Raw genomic sequence first — 17,991 nt, 5'->3', positions numbered from 1 at the left:
AAAAAAAAAAAAAAAAAAAAAAAACTTAGGCTATGCAGAGTTTCAGGGCAATCAATTAGGGTTTAGGCACTTTAAGGTTAAAGCTACATGAAGTCATTTTCACATTAAATATTTTAGGATGTCCTCAAGTGCAACAAATCTTCACCGTAACCATAATTTGCCTAATACTTTTTTTCCTAGGGCCGTCAGCAACATTTAGTGGCAATAATGAATAATTTTCCTGAAAAAAAAACAAAATCAAAAAATACTGCATTATTGTCACTAGATGGTACGTAACAGGTAAAATAAATTACAGTGAAGATTTGTTTAAATCATTATGCATACAGTAGATCCCTTCAAGATGACATTTTTTCCCACAATCAGTGCAATATTTATCATTTTTAACTGACCATATTGATGCAAGACTGATCATGAAGTAAAATAACTCCTAAAGGGTTTGTGAAATAATGTTACTGCAGTATGTCATAAAATGTCAGTTACATACCGATGCCAGCCAGAAGATGGCAGTTTGGAAGCTCAACAGGTTTTACCTCTCTGGACAGGTTGATGCGAGAACTGGAAAGACAAAAGATAACATAGGTGACAAACATATCCCAGTACTGGTACAAATCGGCTGGCCCTCATTGGGTTTTTGGCCCTTTAAGGCCCCTTTCACACAGGCGGACCGTTGAGATCCGCCTGTCCGTTTCTTTGGCGGATCTGAACGGTCCCCCCATGCATTCCTATGGGGCAATGGATGTCAGCGGAGACATGTCCGCTGACATCCGACCCGATCCGATCCGTCAAATCTGGACAGATGGAAACCATATCCGTCCAGCGGATCGGATGGGATCGGGTGAGAACGGACTGACGGTCCGTTGACATCCGATTTCCCCCGTAGAGATGCATGGGGAACTGTCAGCTGTCCTCCTGCTGCTCAGCGGGGGATCGGCGGCTCGATCCCCGCTGAGAAAAAACGGAGTCCGTCCAACGGACGGAGTGTGTGAAAGAGCCCTAAGTATCCACAGACATAATATAATTTGATGGCTTACAGCTTGTGTGCCTGGGCTTTTGTTTCTGTTTTCCCACCTGTGCTGAGAGAAGGTCAGTCTACACTAGATTACCAAAAGTATTGGGACACCTGCCTTTACACGCAAATGAACATTAATGGCATCCCAGTCTTAGTCTGTAGGGTTCAATATTGAGTTGGCCCACCCTTTGCACCTATAACAGCTTCAACTCTTCTGGGAAGGTTGTCCACAAGGTTTAGGAGTGCGTCTATGGGAATGTTTGACCATTCTTCCAGAAGCGCATTTGTGACGTCAGGTGCTGATGTTGAACGAGAAGGTTTGGGTCACAGTCTCCGCTCTTATTCATCCCAAAGATGTTCTATTGGGTTGAGGTCAGGACTCTGTGCAGGCCAGTCAAGTTCCTCCACCCCAAACTCATCCATGTCTTTATGGAGCTTGCTTTGTGCACTGGTCCAAATCATTTGGCGGAGGGGGGATTATGGTGTGGGGATGTTTTCCAGGGGTTGGGCTTGGCCCCTTAGTTCCAATTAAGGGAACTCTTAAAGCGTCAGCATACCAAGACATTTTGGACATATTCATGCTCCCAACATTGTTGCATGCCACAAGTCGTATCCGTTAAGAGGATGATGCGACTTGGATGAGACTTACATTCAAATCAATGGGCTAAAATCCTGCCCAAGTTGGACCAAAGTAATGCAGAAACCCTTTTCAAAGTCAGACCTACACAAGTCGGACCAGTTAAAACATCTCTCATAGAGAACCATTGATTTTGACATGTCATGCGACTTGTGCTCTTGAAGTTGGAGCCTATGTTGGACCAGTGTAAACCAGCCCTTAAAGTGGAACCAAAGGCAAAAACTTTCTTTTTCATTTTGGATAGAGAAAGGGAGGGTTATAATCCCCCATCATCTTTATTTTTACCATCTGTGCCCCCTTTGGGGAGATTGCCTTACCTTCCTGTCCCAAAGCCAAAACAGGAAGTGAGAAGAAATCCTGCAAAATAAGGGAATTCCTTGGGGACCCCCTGGTCACCAGAATTAGTGTACCCATTGGAAGATTTCCACTCTATTGCTTTTCTGGGGACAACACAAAATTTGGAATTTCCTTTTACTTTCAATGATACTGGTAAGCAGGACAAAGAGAGGGTGAATCCTCTAACGGGGACACAGGCAGTAATAAAAAAAAATTGACATATCGGTTTTTCGTTGCAGATACCGAAATTTAGCCAATGCATATCGGTACCGGCCGATATTTTTGTACATTTAAAACTATTTTTTTTTTTTTTGACAGGTACTTTAGTGGAGGGATCTGGGGGTCTAAAAGACCCCAAACTCCTCCTCTGCATTTAAAAGCATTCAAAACACCAAGAGTAAGCCGCTGCAGGTGAAAAACAATGCCGTTAAAAAAATTGTGTCCCCATGCATGCAAAAATGTATTGCAAAATGCATGCAATTGCGTGCGAACGCAATGACTTTATCTGTGTGTTTTTTATTGCATTATGGTGTGAGCAGGCCCTAAGCCCACATTTACATGTCAAATCAGGGCCAATTGCCGGAAATGGCACCGTCTGAATCAGTGCAACGCCGACTTTGCTACTGTACTTTGTTACTTGGCGATTTTGGGGGGGGGGGCGATTTCTATAGACATCTGTGCAGGGACCCGCACAGATGTCTGTGAAATCCCCCCCGAAGTCAGACTGAAATGCTGGCTTGAAATCGTGCAGGTTCAGCTGAACTCGCATTATTTCAAAATGGCCTCAGTGTGAACCTGGACTTAAAGTGGTATTAACCACTTGCCGACCAGTCACTGGGACTGTACTGTGGCAAAGTGGCTCGATTCCGTCCAGTGACGTAGACCTACGTCGCTGGACTCCTCCCCCTGTAGGCGGCGCTCGCACGCCGCTGGAGGCACGCTCCCACTGTTTTCAGTCACAGCGGGAGTCGGGCCAGGGGAGGAGCGGCCGCGACCGCCGCTGCTCTTCCCCGATCGTCGGGGAATCGAGTTTGGAGATCCGCCTGCTTGTGTAAACAGAGCGGGCGGATCTCCTCAGTGACAAGGAGTGACAGATTGCAGGGTTCAGCATAGCTGAACATGCGATCTGTCCCTGTGTCACACAGTCACCTCCCCCCACACACGTCAGTAAGCACCAGGCATACATTAACCCCTCCCTTTCCAATAAAGTTAGCCCCTTCCCTGCCAGTGTCATATTTACAGTAACAGTGCATATTTATAGCACTGATTACTATAGAAATGTCACTGGTACCCCCCAAAAGTGTCAAAAATGTCCGTCAAGGGTCCGATCTGTCCGCCGCAATGTCGCAGTCCCGCAAAAAAAAAAAAAAAAAAAATCGCAGATCGCCGCGATTACGCGTTAAAAAAAAAAAAAACACCAAAAATGACAGAAATCTTTCCCTTAGTTAGTAAACGCAATAACTTTTGCGCAAACCAATCAAAATACGCTTATTGTGATTTTTTTTACCAAACATATGTAGCAGAAAACAAATTGGCCAAAAATGTAAAAAAAATTAGATTTTTACATTTTTGGGGGGGGGGTTTCATATAAAAATTTTTTAAAAATATTGTTATTTTTTCAAAATAAACGCTCTTTTTTTGTTTATAGCGCAAAAAGTAAAAAAATCGCACAGGTGATCAAATACCACCAAAAGAAAGCTCTGTTTGTGGGAAAAAAGGGATGTAAATTTCGTTTGGGTACGACGTCGCAATTGTCAGTTAAATTCGCACAGCGCCGAATCGCAAAAAGTGGCCTGGACGTAAGACAGCAAAATCCTCCGGTGGTAAAGTGGTTAAACCCAAAAGTAGAAACGTAATATATTGCACCTCGCCAATCCGATGTGGTGGCTGCATTTTATTTTTTTTTGTTAGGGTTTTTTCCCCTCTGTTTTCACCTGGTGATTTGGCCAGTAATACACCTTCTGTATTGGAGCGCCTCCATTCTGGATGAAGGAGCACAGGGGGCACCCTTGGATAGCAAGCATTGTTAGTTAGAAGGGAAGGGAGTGTTAGGATGGCCATACAGGTTTCATTTTCTTGTACAATTTTCCTTTATATTTACCTTACAGTAGAACTACGGGCAAAACTTTGATTCTCATTTCGCATAGAGTAAGGGAGGGTTATAATCCCCGTCAGATTTTTGTTTGCTATCTGTGTCCCATTGCGGAGATTTCTCTTCACTTCTCGTCCCGTATCCAAATAGGAAGTCAGAGGAAATCCCTGTAACTTAAGGGAATTCCTTGGGGACCCCCAGGTCATCAGAACTAGGGTTTCCCATCTATTACTTTTCTGGGGATTTTCTTTACTGTCACTTTCAATGATAATGTAAACAGGACAAATAGATAGGGTGAATCTCTAACGGGGAGACAGACAGCAATAAAAACTGACCGGGGTTCTAATCCATCTCCACTCTATACAAAACAAAAAAAGCTTTGCCTTTAGTTAATATATACTATAGCTATATTAGGTAGTGTAAGGGCCTGCCTAATTGGATACAATTAAAAGTGGTTTAGTTTTGACCTCATATTATATGGTTTTTTGGTAACCCTAAAGGAAAAGCCAATTGAACATTTATGGCCAGCCTTCGATTTACTAGCAGATTTAACCACTTCTGGACCATAAGATTTTTTCCCCCTTAATGACCAGGCCATATTTTGCGATTCGGCACTGCGTTATTTTAACGGACAATTGCGGGGTCGTGCGACGCTGTACCCATATACAATTGATGTCCTTTTTTTCCCCACAAATAGAGCTTTATTTTGGTGGTATTTGATCACCTGTGCGATTTTTTGCACTATAAACAAAAAAAGAGTGACAATTCTGAAAAAAAAAAAAAATAATAATATTTTTCACATTCTGCTATATAACATTCCGTGGAAAAAAAAAAATTTTTTTTAACATTTTAGGCCAATTTGTTTTCTGCTACATATTTGTGGTAAATAAATAAAATAAATAAATAAGAAAAAAAAACGCAATAAGCGGATTTTGATTGGTTTGTGCAAAAGTTATCGCGTCTACTAACTACTGGAAATATTTATGTAATTTTTATTGGGTTTTTTTTTTTTTACTAGTAATGACGGTGTTCTGCAATTTTTTGCAGGACTGCGACATTGCGGCGGACAGATCAGATCCCTGACTGACATTTTTGACACTTTTGGGGGGGGGACCAGTGACATTACTACTGTAATCAGTGCTAAAAATATGCACGGTTCCTGTAATAATGACACTGGCAGGGAAGGGGTTAACACAGTAAGTGATCAAAAGGTTAAGTGTGTACCTAGGGGGTGTTTCTAACTGTATGGGGGCGGGGCTTGTGAAATGATCATAGAGAAATGTGTTCCTATATAGAAGGATCACATGGGCTCTATGATCATTTCAGAGAGAAGAACGGTCAGCTGTGTTTACAAAAGCTGACCGTCGTCCTCTCTCTGCGGGGAACGATCGTGGGTGTCAGGCGTCAATCGGAGCCACCTGCCCCGTGCATCCGGGTCCCCGCTGACGAGTGGGGGTGGGAGCGCGCTTACTCCCTAGCTGCAGGTGCGCGACCGACGTATACCTACGTCGGTTTGCTCAGGAGGGCCGCCCTGCCGCAGTGTAACTGCGGTGGGCGGTCGGGAAATGGTTAAACACACCAACAAATTGAAGCAGAACTCCTGCTAATACTTCATCAGTTACAGCAAACAGCTTTGTTCCCTTTTGGGATAAAGGTTTTACATAAACAAAAACTGATCATTGTAAGCACTGCCAATGTAAAGTGGTTTGTCTCATTTCTGTAACTGCTGGAGAGCTTGTGCTTTTAAAAAACAGACTTACTGGCCAGATCACCAGCTGAAAATAAAAGAAAGAAAGCCTAAAAACAGAAAACGAATGCAGCCATCACATCGAAAAATTGGTAAGCTGCAATATAAGAAATGTTTGCTTTTAGATTTACTGCTTTAAACTCCGCACCACCATCCCCCCCTGAAATATGTGCAGACCTGTTGTGCAACTTTATAAGCGCTGCCAACAAAGTCCAACTTTATAAGCGCTGCCAACAAAGTCCTTGTGCTTTTCGTTTGCCAGGAACTCCTGTGTGCTTATACAGGGAAAATAATATACAATATAAAATCCCTATGTACATACTCTAATAAAACAGAGCAACACAATGTACACACAGCAGTGAAGGGAGGATTGTTTGGTTGCCAGCTATGGGTTACAGCTCTTGCCACTTTGACCCTTTATGCTAAAAATCTGTAAGTGGCACACATGGGACAAATTTCCATACAAGTTGCATACACTAAACCGCCATTTTCCTGTAGGGCGATAACAATATCAAACCCCATTTCAATATGATCAATAGTCACGTGACTATCAAGGTATCACAATGACTGCGTGCAACCAATTAAAAGAAGGATGCCATCATTAAACCGGAAATTTGTGCTCTGCACTTACAAGGCAAAGCCATGGGGTTTGCTTTAATCTCCCTGTCCCCGCAGCAATTCTTACCTTTCTTCCGCTCCCTTGCAGCTTTGTGCAGCGGTATGGGACAAAGAAAATGGCCAGTACTTCCAGGTATGGAGGGCCATGTGACTCAACCGATTGACAGGCTGGCCATTAGTGGTGCACTGAAATGAAAATTCTGGATGCACTTGGCCGAAAACCGAAACCAAAATGGACAGTGTTAAAAAATATATATATATATATATACATATTTTTTTTTATATTTAATTGTATTGTATTCAACCACTTCTGGACCGGAAGGATTTGCCCCCTTAACCACTTAAGCCCCGGAAGATTTTACCCCCTTCCTGACCAGGGCCTATTTTGCGATTCGGCACTGCGTGACTTTAACGGACAATTGCGCGGTCGTGCGACGCTGTACCTAAACTAAATTGATGTCCTTTTTTTCCCACAAACAGAGCTTTCTTTTGGTGGTATTTGATCACCTGTGCGATTTTTTGATCATGCGCTATAAACAAAAAAAAGAGCGTAAATTTTGCAAAAAGAACAATATTTTTCACATTTTTTTATATGAAATTCCCCCAAAAAAAAAAAAAATGTAAAAACAAAATTTTTTTAACATTTACAGCCAATTTATTTTATGCTACATGTTTGGTAAAAAAAAAAAAGAAAAAGAAAATCGCAAAAAGCGTATTTTGATTGGTTTGCGCAAAAGTTATCGCGTTTACTAACAAAGGGAAAGATTTTTGTCATTTTTGTTGTTTTTTTTTTTTTACGAGTAATGGTGGCGATCTGCGATTTTTTTTGCAGTACTGCAACATTGCGGCGGACAGATCGGACCCTTGACTGACATTTTTGACACTTTTGGGGTTACCAGTGACATGACTGCAGTAATCAGTGCTATACATATGCACTGTTACTGTAAAAATGACACTGGCAGTGAAGGAGTTAACTGTATTGGAGAGGGAGGGATTAAGGGGCGTGCTTCTAACTGTGATTGGACATGGCTACTGGAGTAAGAACAGAGATTAATGGTCCTACATAGTAGAACCGTCTGATCTCCATTCTTACACAGGGAAGAATGACAGGCGGCTTTGTTTACATCAGCCGCCTGCCTTTCTTCCGGTGTAACGGACGATCGTGAGTGCCCGGCGGACATCGGGTCTGCCGGGCACACGCGCGGGGGGGGTCCGTGACCGCTCGGGGGGGGGGGGGGGTCCGTGACCGCGCGGGAGTGCGCCTCGGGCGGCGCGCGCTCGCTCCCTAGAAGCCTCACAGGCTCCCGGTTTACTCAGCGGCTAACGGCGCTGAATTTAAAAAAAGTGTCAGTATTCAAGAATGCCAATTTCGGCATTTTGAATACTTTGAAGTGCAGTGGAGGGGTCTGGGGTCTTTTAGACCCCAAATCCCTCCATAAAGAGCACCTGTTACTGCCTATTACTGTCACAAAGGATGTTTACATTCCTTGTGACAGCAATAAAAGTGATCATATTTTTTAAAAATTAAATAAACTAAATAGGAAAAAAAAAATTTAAAAAATTTTAAAGCGCCCCCGTCGCCGTGAACTCGCACACGAAAGAAAAATCGCATACGTTAGTCACGCCTGCAAATGAAAACTGTTTTCAAACCACACGTGAGGTATCGTTGCAATCACCAGAGCAAGAGCAATAATTCTAAAAAAAGAGCTACTCTAACTCTAAACTGGTAAAAAATTTTAAAGTGTCGCCTATGGAGATTATTTAAAGCGGAGTTCCGGGCACAGAAACCATTTTTCAACAAACATACCCCCGGGACAGTCAGGGCTAGCACATTCCACAATGGCTAGCCTCTGATCTGTCCCGGTTCGCACTTACCTGCAAGAAGAAATACTCACTTATAAAATTTCTTCCACAGCGTTGCCATCTCTGTTGTGGGCAGCTGAAGCCAGCGCGATCCTCTTCGGCGTCCTCTTCCGCATCTTCTTCTCCCAGAATGCGCCTCCACCGGCCCCTCTCGTCACTTCCGGTGCGGCGCCGCATTCCTCCACACCACTGTTTAGCAGGGAATGCGGCGTCGCCCTGGAAGTGACGAGCGGGGCCGGCGCCGTCGCATTGATTCCTTGGAGCAATGACGTTCAGCTCCCAGGAATCATCGCAAGACAGGAAGTGACGTCGGAGCCGCGGCACAGAGGGAGGAAGTAGAGAACAGGTGAGTATATTCAATCTCCAATTACAAGGTAAGTGAAAAAAAAAAAAAATGCCTAACTATCCAATTCCTTTTCAGGTGAGGGAGACCAAGCGGATGGGCAAAAAAAAAAAAAAAGTTTGTTTTTGTGCCCGGAACTCCGCTTTAAGTACCGTAGTTTGTCGCCATTACATGAGTGTGCGCAATTTTAAACCATAAAATGTTAGGTATCTATTTACTTGGCGTGACATCTTTCACAATATACAAAATAAATTGGGCTAACTTTACAGTTTACTTTTTTTTAAATGCAGTGAAATTTATTTATTCCCCAAAAATTGCGTTTAAAAGGCCGCTGCACAAATACCCTGTGACAAAAAATAATGCAACGACTGCCTTTTTATTCTCCAGAGCCTTTGCTAAAAAAAAATATATTTGGGGGTTTTTTTGGGGAAGTAATTTTCTAGCAAAAAATACTGATTTTACCTTGTAAGCAACATGTGTCAGAAATAGACTTGGTCCTTAAGTGGTTAAACTTTTTTTTTATTTTTGGATGGAGTGGAGATGGATTAGAACACCTGGCAGTTTTTACTGCAGTCTGTGACATTCACCCTCTTCATTTGTCCTGTTTACCATTATCATTGAAAGTGAAAGTAAAAGAAAACTCCAAATTTTGGGTTGTCCCCAGAAAAATAATAGAGGGGGAACCTTCCAATGAGGACACTAGTTCTGGTGACCTGGGGGTTCCTAAGGGATTCCCTTAATTTGCAGGGATTTCCTCTCACTTCCTATTTGGCTATGGGACAGGAAGTGAAGGAAACTCTCCGCAATGGGACACAGATGGGGAAAAAAAAAATCTGACGGGGGTTATAACCCTCCCTTAGGCTGCATTCACATGTCCGCTTATAATCGCGGGCAGAACCGCCGCGGTTCCGCCCCCGATTCGGAGATTTATTGCAAATCGCGGGACGCCTAGCGTTGCCCGTTGATTTGCAATAGCCCCCCAAACGCAGAGCGATGTTGCCGCGATTTACGCCCGCCGAATCGCGGCAACATTGCGCAAACAACTTTTTTGGAGCGTATTGCGTCCCGCGATTTTGTTTGCGCGATGTTGCCGCGATTCGGCGGGCGTAAATCGCGGCAACATCGCTCGGCGTTTGGGGGGCTATTGCAAATCAACGGGCAATGCTAGGCGTCCCGCGATTTGCAATAAATCTCCGAATCGCGGGCGGAACCGCGGCGGTTCTGCCCGCGATTATAAGCTGACATGTGAATGCAGCCTTACTCTATCCAAAATGAAAAAAAAAAAAGTTTTGCCTATTGTTCTACTTTAAACCTTCTTCCGTGGAAAGCTGTTGTGAGGATGGGGATGTATTTTGCAGCTGTTGCAGGAATTGGGGGTCGTGGGTTGATGTGGCTGCAGATCAGATTTCTTTGCCTGCTCAGTAAAATCTCCAAGGATCGAATTCTGCGAAGATTTATCTCAGCACACTGGATTGCAGACCCTTCTCCTCCGTGGTTGTCTCTGCTCCACCAATACACCCAACAAGGTGGACACATCAACTGCCACTAACCACCATCGAGATATAAGCTGGTCAATACGTGCTTGGTCTTAAAGTGGAACTCTTGTCACCTCTCCACCCACCCTCCCCTCACCCCTGAAGCCCCCCCAGGCTTTTTCTATTTACCCCTTCATGACGGAAAGAAAAACAAATTTTAATGTCTGGACACAGTTTTACAACTTGTTTGACTTAAGTTGGCCTTACAAGAATCGAAATTAATTGAATTCTGCAGGATTTTGCTTCATATGTGGCCAATGTGGTCAAGCAGAAGTCAATCTACATATTGACTTCTGTTCAACCGCCCTGTCAGTATATTCTCACTTGAACAGAGCTGCAGGCTATAGACCAGGCATGACTAAATGGTGGACCGCGGTCCGGATTCGGACCAAGTTACCATCCTGTGTGGACCCATTTAAGAGCCGACTTTTCTCCCTCAGCCGCTGTCATTGTCAGCAGAGCAAGGCTGTACAGTCCTGGGCAGTGGGTGGGGGCGGGAGCTGTAGGAGGTAACATTTCAAGTTATCCAAAACAGTATTTCTCCTGTCAAGTGGTATGTGAGGAGGTGAGTGGTCTATGTCATCCTTATTATCACAACCTAAGGTCTTGCTGCCCCCCAGGACCATGGGTATCGGAATATACTGCAAAACAACTAGAGAGGGGCGTACCGACCTAGTGTATTACCAATAGAAATATTTTATGAAAATCAGAAGAACGACATAAATTATACTCACAAGCGTTGATATATACACGCATTTCAAAAAAGTGGAACCAATTGCTTCCAAGACTGCTGGGATGCACCAATGATGCAAAAAAGACCTGGTGGCACCTGTATATGCCCGGTTGATATGTTTCGAGGGAGAACCCTCTTCCTCAGAGCCAAAAGTGCTAAGTATCACTTGAAGGCATGAGAGAAGCCCCCTCACTCAGATTTCCACCAACTTCCTGTTAAGTATCTGAGACAGGACGTGAAGGAAAAAACTTGCAGGGGATTTTAACCCTTCCCTACTCTATGCAATGAAACAAAACAAAAAATGTTGGCTTTACAAGAACTTCAAAATTACACAGTCTGGAGTTTATGAGGATAGTATAAATCTGTGCTGGTGGAGACATCGGGATTTATATATGGCAGGGCAGAGATCTTAATGCCTGAACACAATTTGAAGGTCAGTGTGCCCTTCTCTTGTTATTTTGCAGTATATTCGGATACCTATGGTCCTTGGGGGGCAGCAAGACCTTACGTCAGTGGTTCTTAACCTTGTTGGAGGTACTGAACCCCACCAGTTTCATATGCGCATTCACCGAACCCTTCTTAATTGGAAAAATAAAATACGATTTTTTTCAAATTCAAAACATAGGTATATATTTAGGTATATATTTATACATAGGTGCACAAAATGAACAAAACGATTAAAGAATAAAACCATTAAGAACAAAACCCTTAAAACATGATTTTCACACAAAAACATAATAATGAATTGATTATTCCGTTGATTGTAGGGCAGGATAGAGTGGTCAGTAGGCTGTAGGGCGGTGTACAGAGAATAGGGCAAAGGACAGGAGTTGACAGGACAGAGGATAGGACAGTGTACAGGGATCAGTAAAGCCACACACCAGGGGGCTGGGAGGGCAAACACTGGGGGGGGTCAGGAGGGCACACACTGGGGGGGGGGGGTTGGGAGGGCATACCTTGGGGTGTCAGGAGGGCACACACTGGGGGGAAGGTGTTGGGAGGGCATGCCATGGGGTATCAGGAGGGCACACACTGGGGGGGGGGGGGGGTTGGGAGGACATACCATGGGGTGTCAGGAGGGAACACACTGGGGGGAGGTGTTGGGAGGACATACCATGGGGTGTCAGGAGGGAACACACTGGGGGGAGGTGTTGGGAGGGCATACCATGGGGTGTCAGGAGGGAACACACTGGGGGGAAGGTGTTGGGAGGGCATGCCATGGGGTATCAGGAGGGCACACACTGGGGGGGGGGGGTTGGGAGGACATACCATGGGGTGTCAGGAGGGAACACACTGGGGGGAGGTGTTGGGAGGACATACCATGGGGTGTCAGGAGGGAACACACTGGGGGGAGGTGTTGGGAGGGCATACCATGGGGTGTCAGGAGGGAACACACTGGGGGGAGGTGTTGGGAGGGCATACCATGGGGTGTCAGGAGGGCACACACTGGAGGGGGGGTTGGGAGGGCATACCATGGGGTGTCAGAAGGGCAAACACGGGTGGGTTGGTAGGGCATACCACGGGGTATCAGGAGGGCACACACCAGGGGGCATTCACAATGGTTTATAGCTAAATGAAAAGGACATGCATTTCCATTTGTCAGCTAACAGCACCTCTATGCTAAGCTGCAGTAACTCAGCAGACTTAGCATAGAGGTCCTTGTAAACAAATCCACCATGTACAGCTAGCTGAGCCTACCTCCAGGAACATTCACTCGGCTCCCTCTGCTCAGCTGCTCACACTTCCCTCTTCCAGGCGGGCGCGATCTCCGTGGTCAGGTACATTCCCATCCCGCCGACTCAAGCAGCCTGCAGGAGATAGGCTGGAAACCTGCTGGGGGAGGTACAGGGGACGGACCGTCAAGTGTCTATGTGTAATGGCTGTGAGTTGTCCCAACCGCAGCTCTGATTGCTCGGCGTCTCAATCAGTAATATTTTGCCCCCCGCCGATCCCGAAAGACTGACTCACCGAACCCCTGGGGTTCAATGGAACCCAGGTTAAGAACCACTGCCTTAAGTTGTGATATTAAGGATCACATAGACCACTCACCTTCTCGCATACCACTTGAGCGCAGGAGAAATACTGTTTTGGATAACTTGAAAAATTACCTCCTGCAGCTCCTGCCCCCACCCACTGCCCAGAACTGTACCGCCTCCAGCTCCTTACTCTGCTGACAATGACAGCGGCTGAGGCTTGGGTGAAAAGCCGGCTCTTAAATGGGTCCACACAGGATGGTAACTTGGTCCGGATCCGGACCGTGGTCCGCCATTTAGGGATGCCTGGTCTATAGCCTGCAGCGCTGATTAAGGGCAAATATACCGACAGGGCGGTTGAACAGAAGTCAATCAGTAGATTGACTTCTGCTTGACCACAGTGGCCATATATGGATCGAAATCCTGCAGAACCCAATTCATTTCAATCCTTGTAAGGCCAGCTTAAGTCAAAGTTGTAAAACTGTGGTCAGGCATTAAGATTTGTTTTAAAATCCGAATGCCTGAACACAGTTTTATAACTTGAAGTGAATTTTGAAGTGAATTTTCCTTCACTCCCTGTCTCAGATACTCAACAGGAAGTTGGTGCAAATCTCCCAGAGTGAAGGGGTTGCTCTCATGCTTTGTTCATACAGTACGTGCAGCTAGGGGGAGGTAAAACCTGAGCGGCATGTATTCACTAAAGACTTTACTCATGCTGCAGAAAAAATTAAACATCATGTCGCATTTGGCAGCTGCTACCCCAACTGAACGTGACCCATGCAAGTCAATGGGGCCATCCCGCAACCACATGCAATGCATGTGCAGGGGTTAAATCAGGAGTGAGGACAGTGGCGCCTGGTGCTCCATGGTCCGGGGGGGGGTGTTAGGTGGACCGCACTATACAACCCCCCCCCCCCCCCCCCACGGGCCACACCAGGCCGCAGCTGCACACTGTAATACCACACACACACACACACACCCCCGCCGGCTCACTCACCTTGCCTGAATAGGTGGAGGGAGGGAGGGAGGGCAGGCAGCGGCAGCAGCAGCGGCTTCAGCTTCTTCCCCGTCTTCTGCATCTCTTCCCTCCTCCTCCATGGCCAATGGCATTGCTTCTCCTTTCGGCCAATCGGGAAACCCTTCCTGATTGGCCAGGAGGAGGATCCATGTGACAATAGCGAATATTCATTTGCTATTGTCACACAACTGGGTGGGCTCAGGGCGCAGTACTCTGTGCCCCTAACCCACCTTTTTTTTTTTTTAGCCTATTAGAGCCTCTGGCTCTAATCACATGCTAAAAAAAAAAAAAAAAAAAAGTCCCATTGAACTCCATGCGTCTGCTGAGGCCCCACATGTAGATTAGGGGCCGGACGCATGGATAGGGGGGCGGCACCCTGCACCCTCAATGCACCAGCCGCCACTGAGTGAGGAGGCTTCTGATGAGTGATCCAACGCAGATTACTTTACAGAGGGATACAGAGACACACTTGGACAGCAGCATTGTCAGTCTGAGGGGAGTGGAGTGTTAGATGGACTTGCAGATTTAGATACACTAACAAATCGAAGCCAAACTCCAGCTAACACTGCGGTTACATAACATTTTTTTTTTTCTTTTGGGATAAAGTTTTTACATAAAGAAATAAAAGCTGATCATTGTAAGCACCCCTGCCAGAGGAAATGGTTTGTTTCATCCCTTTAACTCCTACATTTACAGCTTGTTTTGTTGAAAAACAACAGACTCACTGGCTAAATCACCAGGTGAAAATAAAAGAAAGAAAGCCTAAAAAAAAGAACTAATGCAGCTATTCCATCTAAGAATTGGTAAGCTGCAATAACATGTTTGCTTTTAGGTTTAGCAACTTGCTGACCACGCACTGTAGCTTTACTGCTACAGCGCGGGCCAATGGATGATCGCCAACACCCGCTGATCGGAGAGAAGGAAGGAAGAAAGGACAGAGCTCTGCCTACATAAACAAATCAGAGCTCTGTCCTGTCAGCAGGGATGTGCTGGTTTTTGTTTCCCTGCAAAGCTTCGTAAAAGCAGCACACTGTGTGCACAAACACTAGTTAGGCACAGTTAACCATTTGATTTCCCCTGATGTTCACCCCCTCCCAGCCGCTGTCATTAGTACAGTGACAGTGCATATTTTAGCACTGATCACTGTATTAGCATAGCTGGTTCCCACAAAATGTCAAAAGTGTCAGATTGTCCGCCATACTATCACAGCCCTGCTATAGGTTGCTGATCACCGCCTTTACTAGTATAAAACAAAAAATTCCAGTATACATAGTTTGAAGACGCTATACTTTTTTGCGCAAACGAATCAATATACGCTTACTGGGATTTTTTTTTTTTACCAAAAATATGTAGCAGAATACCTATTGGGCTAAATTTATAAAGAAATTTGATTTTTAAATGTTTTTATTGGATAGGTTTTATAGCAGAGAATATATATTATTTTTTTTTTTTTTTTTTCAAAATTTTCAGTTTTTTTCCGCTTACAGCACAAAAAGAAAAAGCCCAGTGGTGATCAAATACCACCAAAAAAGCTCTATTTGTGCGAAAGATATAATATAAAATGTAATTTGTGTACAGCGTTGCATGACCGCGCAATTGTCAGTTAAAGGAACCCAGTGCCGTATAGCAAAAAATGCCCTGGTCATGAGGGGGGGGGGGGGTGGGGGAATCTTCCGGAGGCCAAGTGGTTAATACTCCTTGAACAAAATAGTTCCATTTGAAGGTTCTATTAAATCCAAATGACCTTTTATTATTTGTTAACCACTTCCGGACCGCCTGCCGCATATATACTGCGGCAGGGAGGCCCGGCTGCGCAAAATCCCATACATGTACGCGATATTGTGCAAGGGATTTTGGGGGCGCCCGTGTGCCCATGGAGCAACACAGCAGAAGCCAATCAGCGGGTCGTTTGGTGGAATGACAGAATGGAGGTCTGCCTATATAAAACAAGGCAGACGGCTGTTCTGTCAGGGATGGAAAGAGAGATCAGTGTTACAGCTAAGCGGAAACACTGATCTCTCTTTTCCACTAGTACATCCACTCCCCCCACAGTTAGAAAGTACTCCCTAGGAGCACACTTAACCCCTTGATTGCCCCTAGTATTAACACCTTACCTGCCAGTGTTATTTATACAGTAACAGTGCATTTTTTTTTAGCACTGATCACTGTATGAGTGTCACTGGTCCCCAAAAAGTGTTACTTAGTGTCAGATTTGCCCGCCGCAAAGTCACAGTCCCGCCGATTGCTGCCATTACTAATTAAAAACCATTTAAAAAAAAAATAATAATTAAAAAGTCCATAAATGTATTCTATAGTTTGTAGACGCTATAACTTTTGCACAAACCCTCAATATAATCTTATTGGGATTTTTTTTTTTTTTTACCAAAAACATGTAGCAGAATACAGATTGGTCTAAATTTAAGAAAAAAAAAAAAATTTTTAAAAAATAAAATTTATTGGGAATGTTTTAGGCTACGTTCACATGTGGGCGATCCGGAATCATTGCAAATCGCGGGACGTCTGTGCGATGCCCGTGATTTGCAACGGCACCCCAAATGCTGTGCGATGTTGGCGCGATTTCCGCCTGCCGAATCGCGGTAACATCGCGCAAACAGAATCGCGGGACGCATGGCGCCCAAAAGAAGCTCTTGTACCTTTTTTGGTCTGGTGATTCTGCCCGTGATCCGCTACGCCCACATGTGAACGTAGCCTTAGTGCCGGTTCACACTGAAGCGGCACGACTTCGGGGGCGACCTGTGAAGTCGCGTGCACCGCGACTTTGGCACGACTTGCACGGACTTCATAAAATGAATGTCTATGCAAGTGGGCTCCAGGTCGCCCCGAAGTAGTACAGGGCCCTTTTTTTAAGTCGGAGCGACTTGTGTCGCTCCTATTAGAACCGTTCCTGTACTACACTATGGGACGCGACGGTGCGCGACTTGCCAGGCTGACCAAGTCGTACTAGTGTGAACGTAGCCTTATAGCAGAAAGTAAACAAAATGTATTTATTTTTGTTTATAGCACTAAAAAAAATAAAAAACCACAGATGTGATCAAATACAGCCAAAAGAAAGCTCTATTTGTGTTGTGAAAAAAAAAAGGACATCAATTTTATTTGGGTACAGTGTCGCACGCTTGTGCAATTGTCAGTTAAAGCAACGCAGTGCCGTATCGTATAAAATGGCCTGGTTATTGAGGGGGGGGGGTGGTAAAACCTTCCAGAGCTGAAGTGGTTAATCTTGCCAGTAACGGCTCGTTCGCACTAGCGATGTGCTAAGCCTTTCCGTTTTAGTGTGCAGGAGTTTAGATACGCTTTAGGCTGGGTTCGCGTATACGCGGGGCCGGTTACGGTGCAGAGTCCGGTGCGGTTTCTATTCCGATTCGCATGTATGTCAACCGAGCCTTAACCCCTTCTCTCCTCCTTTTTCTGTATTTTACACATTTGTTATTTATTTTTTTTAAATGGAAAAGTAAAGTAAAAAAAACTCAGCATAAAGAACAAGACCCCCCCCCCCCCCCTGCGATGACCACAGCAGATTTGCCCCCCTGGAAACTCACACCACCATGTTTTAGGAGTGCTGACCCTTTAAATATAAAAAAAGCCTTCTGAGCTGCTTGATTAAGCGGATAGGAAAGGCAGAGATCAGATCTTTGCACGGTGCAAAAACACATTTCCAAACTTTTCCGCCCCAGCCGCCAACTCCTAATCTTTAGCTGTAATAGTAATAAGGGAACTTACGTGAAATGCACTATTCTTTCTCCTAGAAAAGCCAGGAAAATCCCAAAGAGTGTGATTTTCAGCAGTTTCCCCATGCCTGCAGTGTTGTTGTGTGCTGCACCCTACAGAGGAAGAGCTGAGCGAGCTGGAGAGGGCGGATCCTTTAACCCAGGAACTTAATCCACCATTCTCTGTGCTGCAGGCCTTGTTTGCATTGCATGGTGTAGTAGTGGATATAACATATTGTTAAGGGACGCAATAAAGTTTGGGTCTTTTTACACTCATCTATTTCCCTTCAGAACTTTCCGGCATTTAAAATAGAAATCTGATTCTTTCCCACATGTGCTGCAGTTTAGTGTGTTTTTAACCA

General features: G+C 44.9%; 1 protein-coding gene across 1 annotated transcript in view; it reads right to left on the bottom strand.

Annotated features, from left to right (window-relative positions):
- Positions 1–17,756, bottom strand: part of LOC309556420 (uncharacterized protein) — a 126,327-nt gene extending 108,571 nt beyond the window's left edge. Inside the window, exons 1-2 of the mRNA XM_082258886.1 lie at positions 17,643–17,756; positions 485–555 (exon numbers count right to left, since the gene is read on the bottom strand). Of these exons, the coding sequence (XP_082115012.1) occupies positions 485–555; positions 17,643–17,716 (145 nt within the window). The 5' untranslated portion in view covers positions 17,717–17,756. The remainder of the gene's footprint in view (positions 1–484; positions 556–17,642) is intronic.
- Between the last annotated feature and the right edge of the window lie 235 nt (positions 17,757–17,991).

The sequence above is a fragment of the Pelophylax lessonae genome, assembly GCF_965119305.1.
Source record: "Pelophylax lessonae genome assembly, chromosome: 5".
Taxonomy (NCBI): domain Eukaryota; kingdom Metazoa; phylum Chordata; class Amphibia; order Anura; family Ranidae; genus Pelophylax; species Pelophylax lessonae.
Note: the sequence above shows the minus strand (reverse complement) of the source record. Positions and strands in the feature narration are given on the sequence as shown.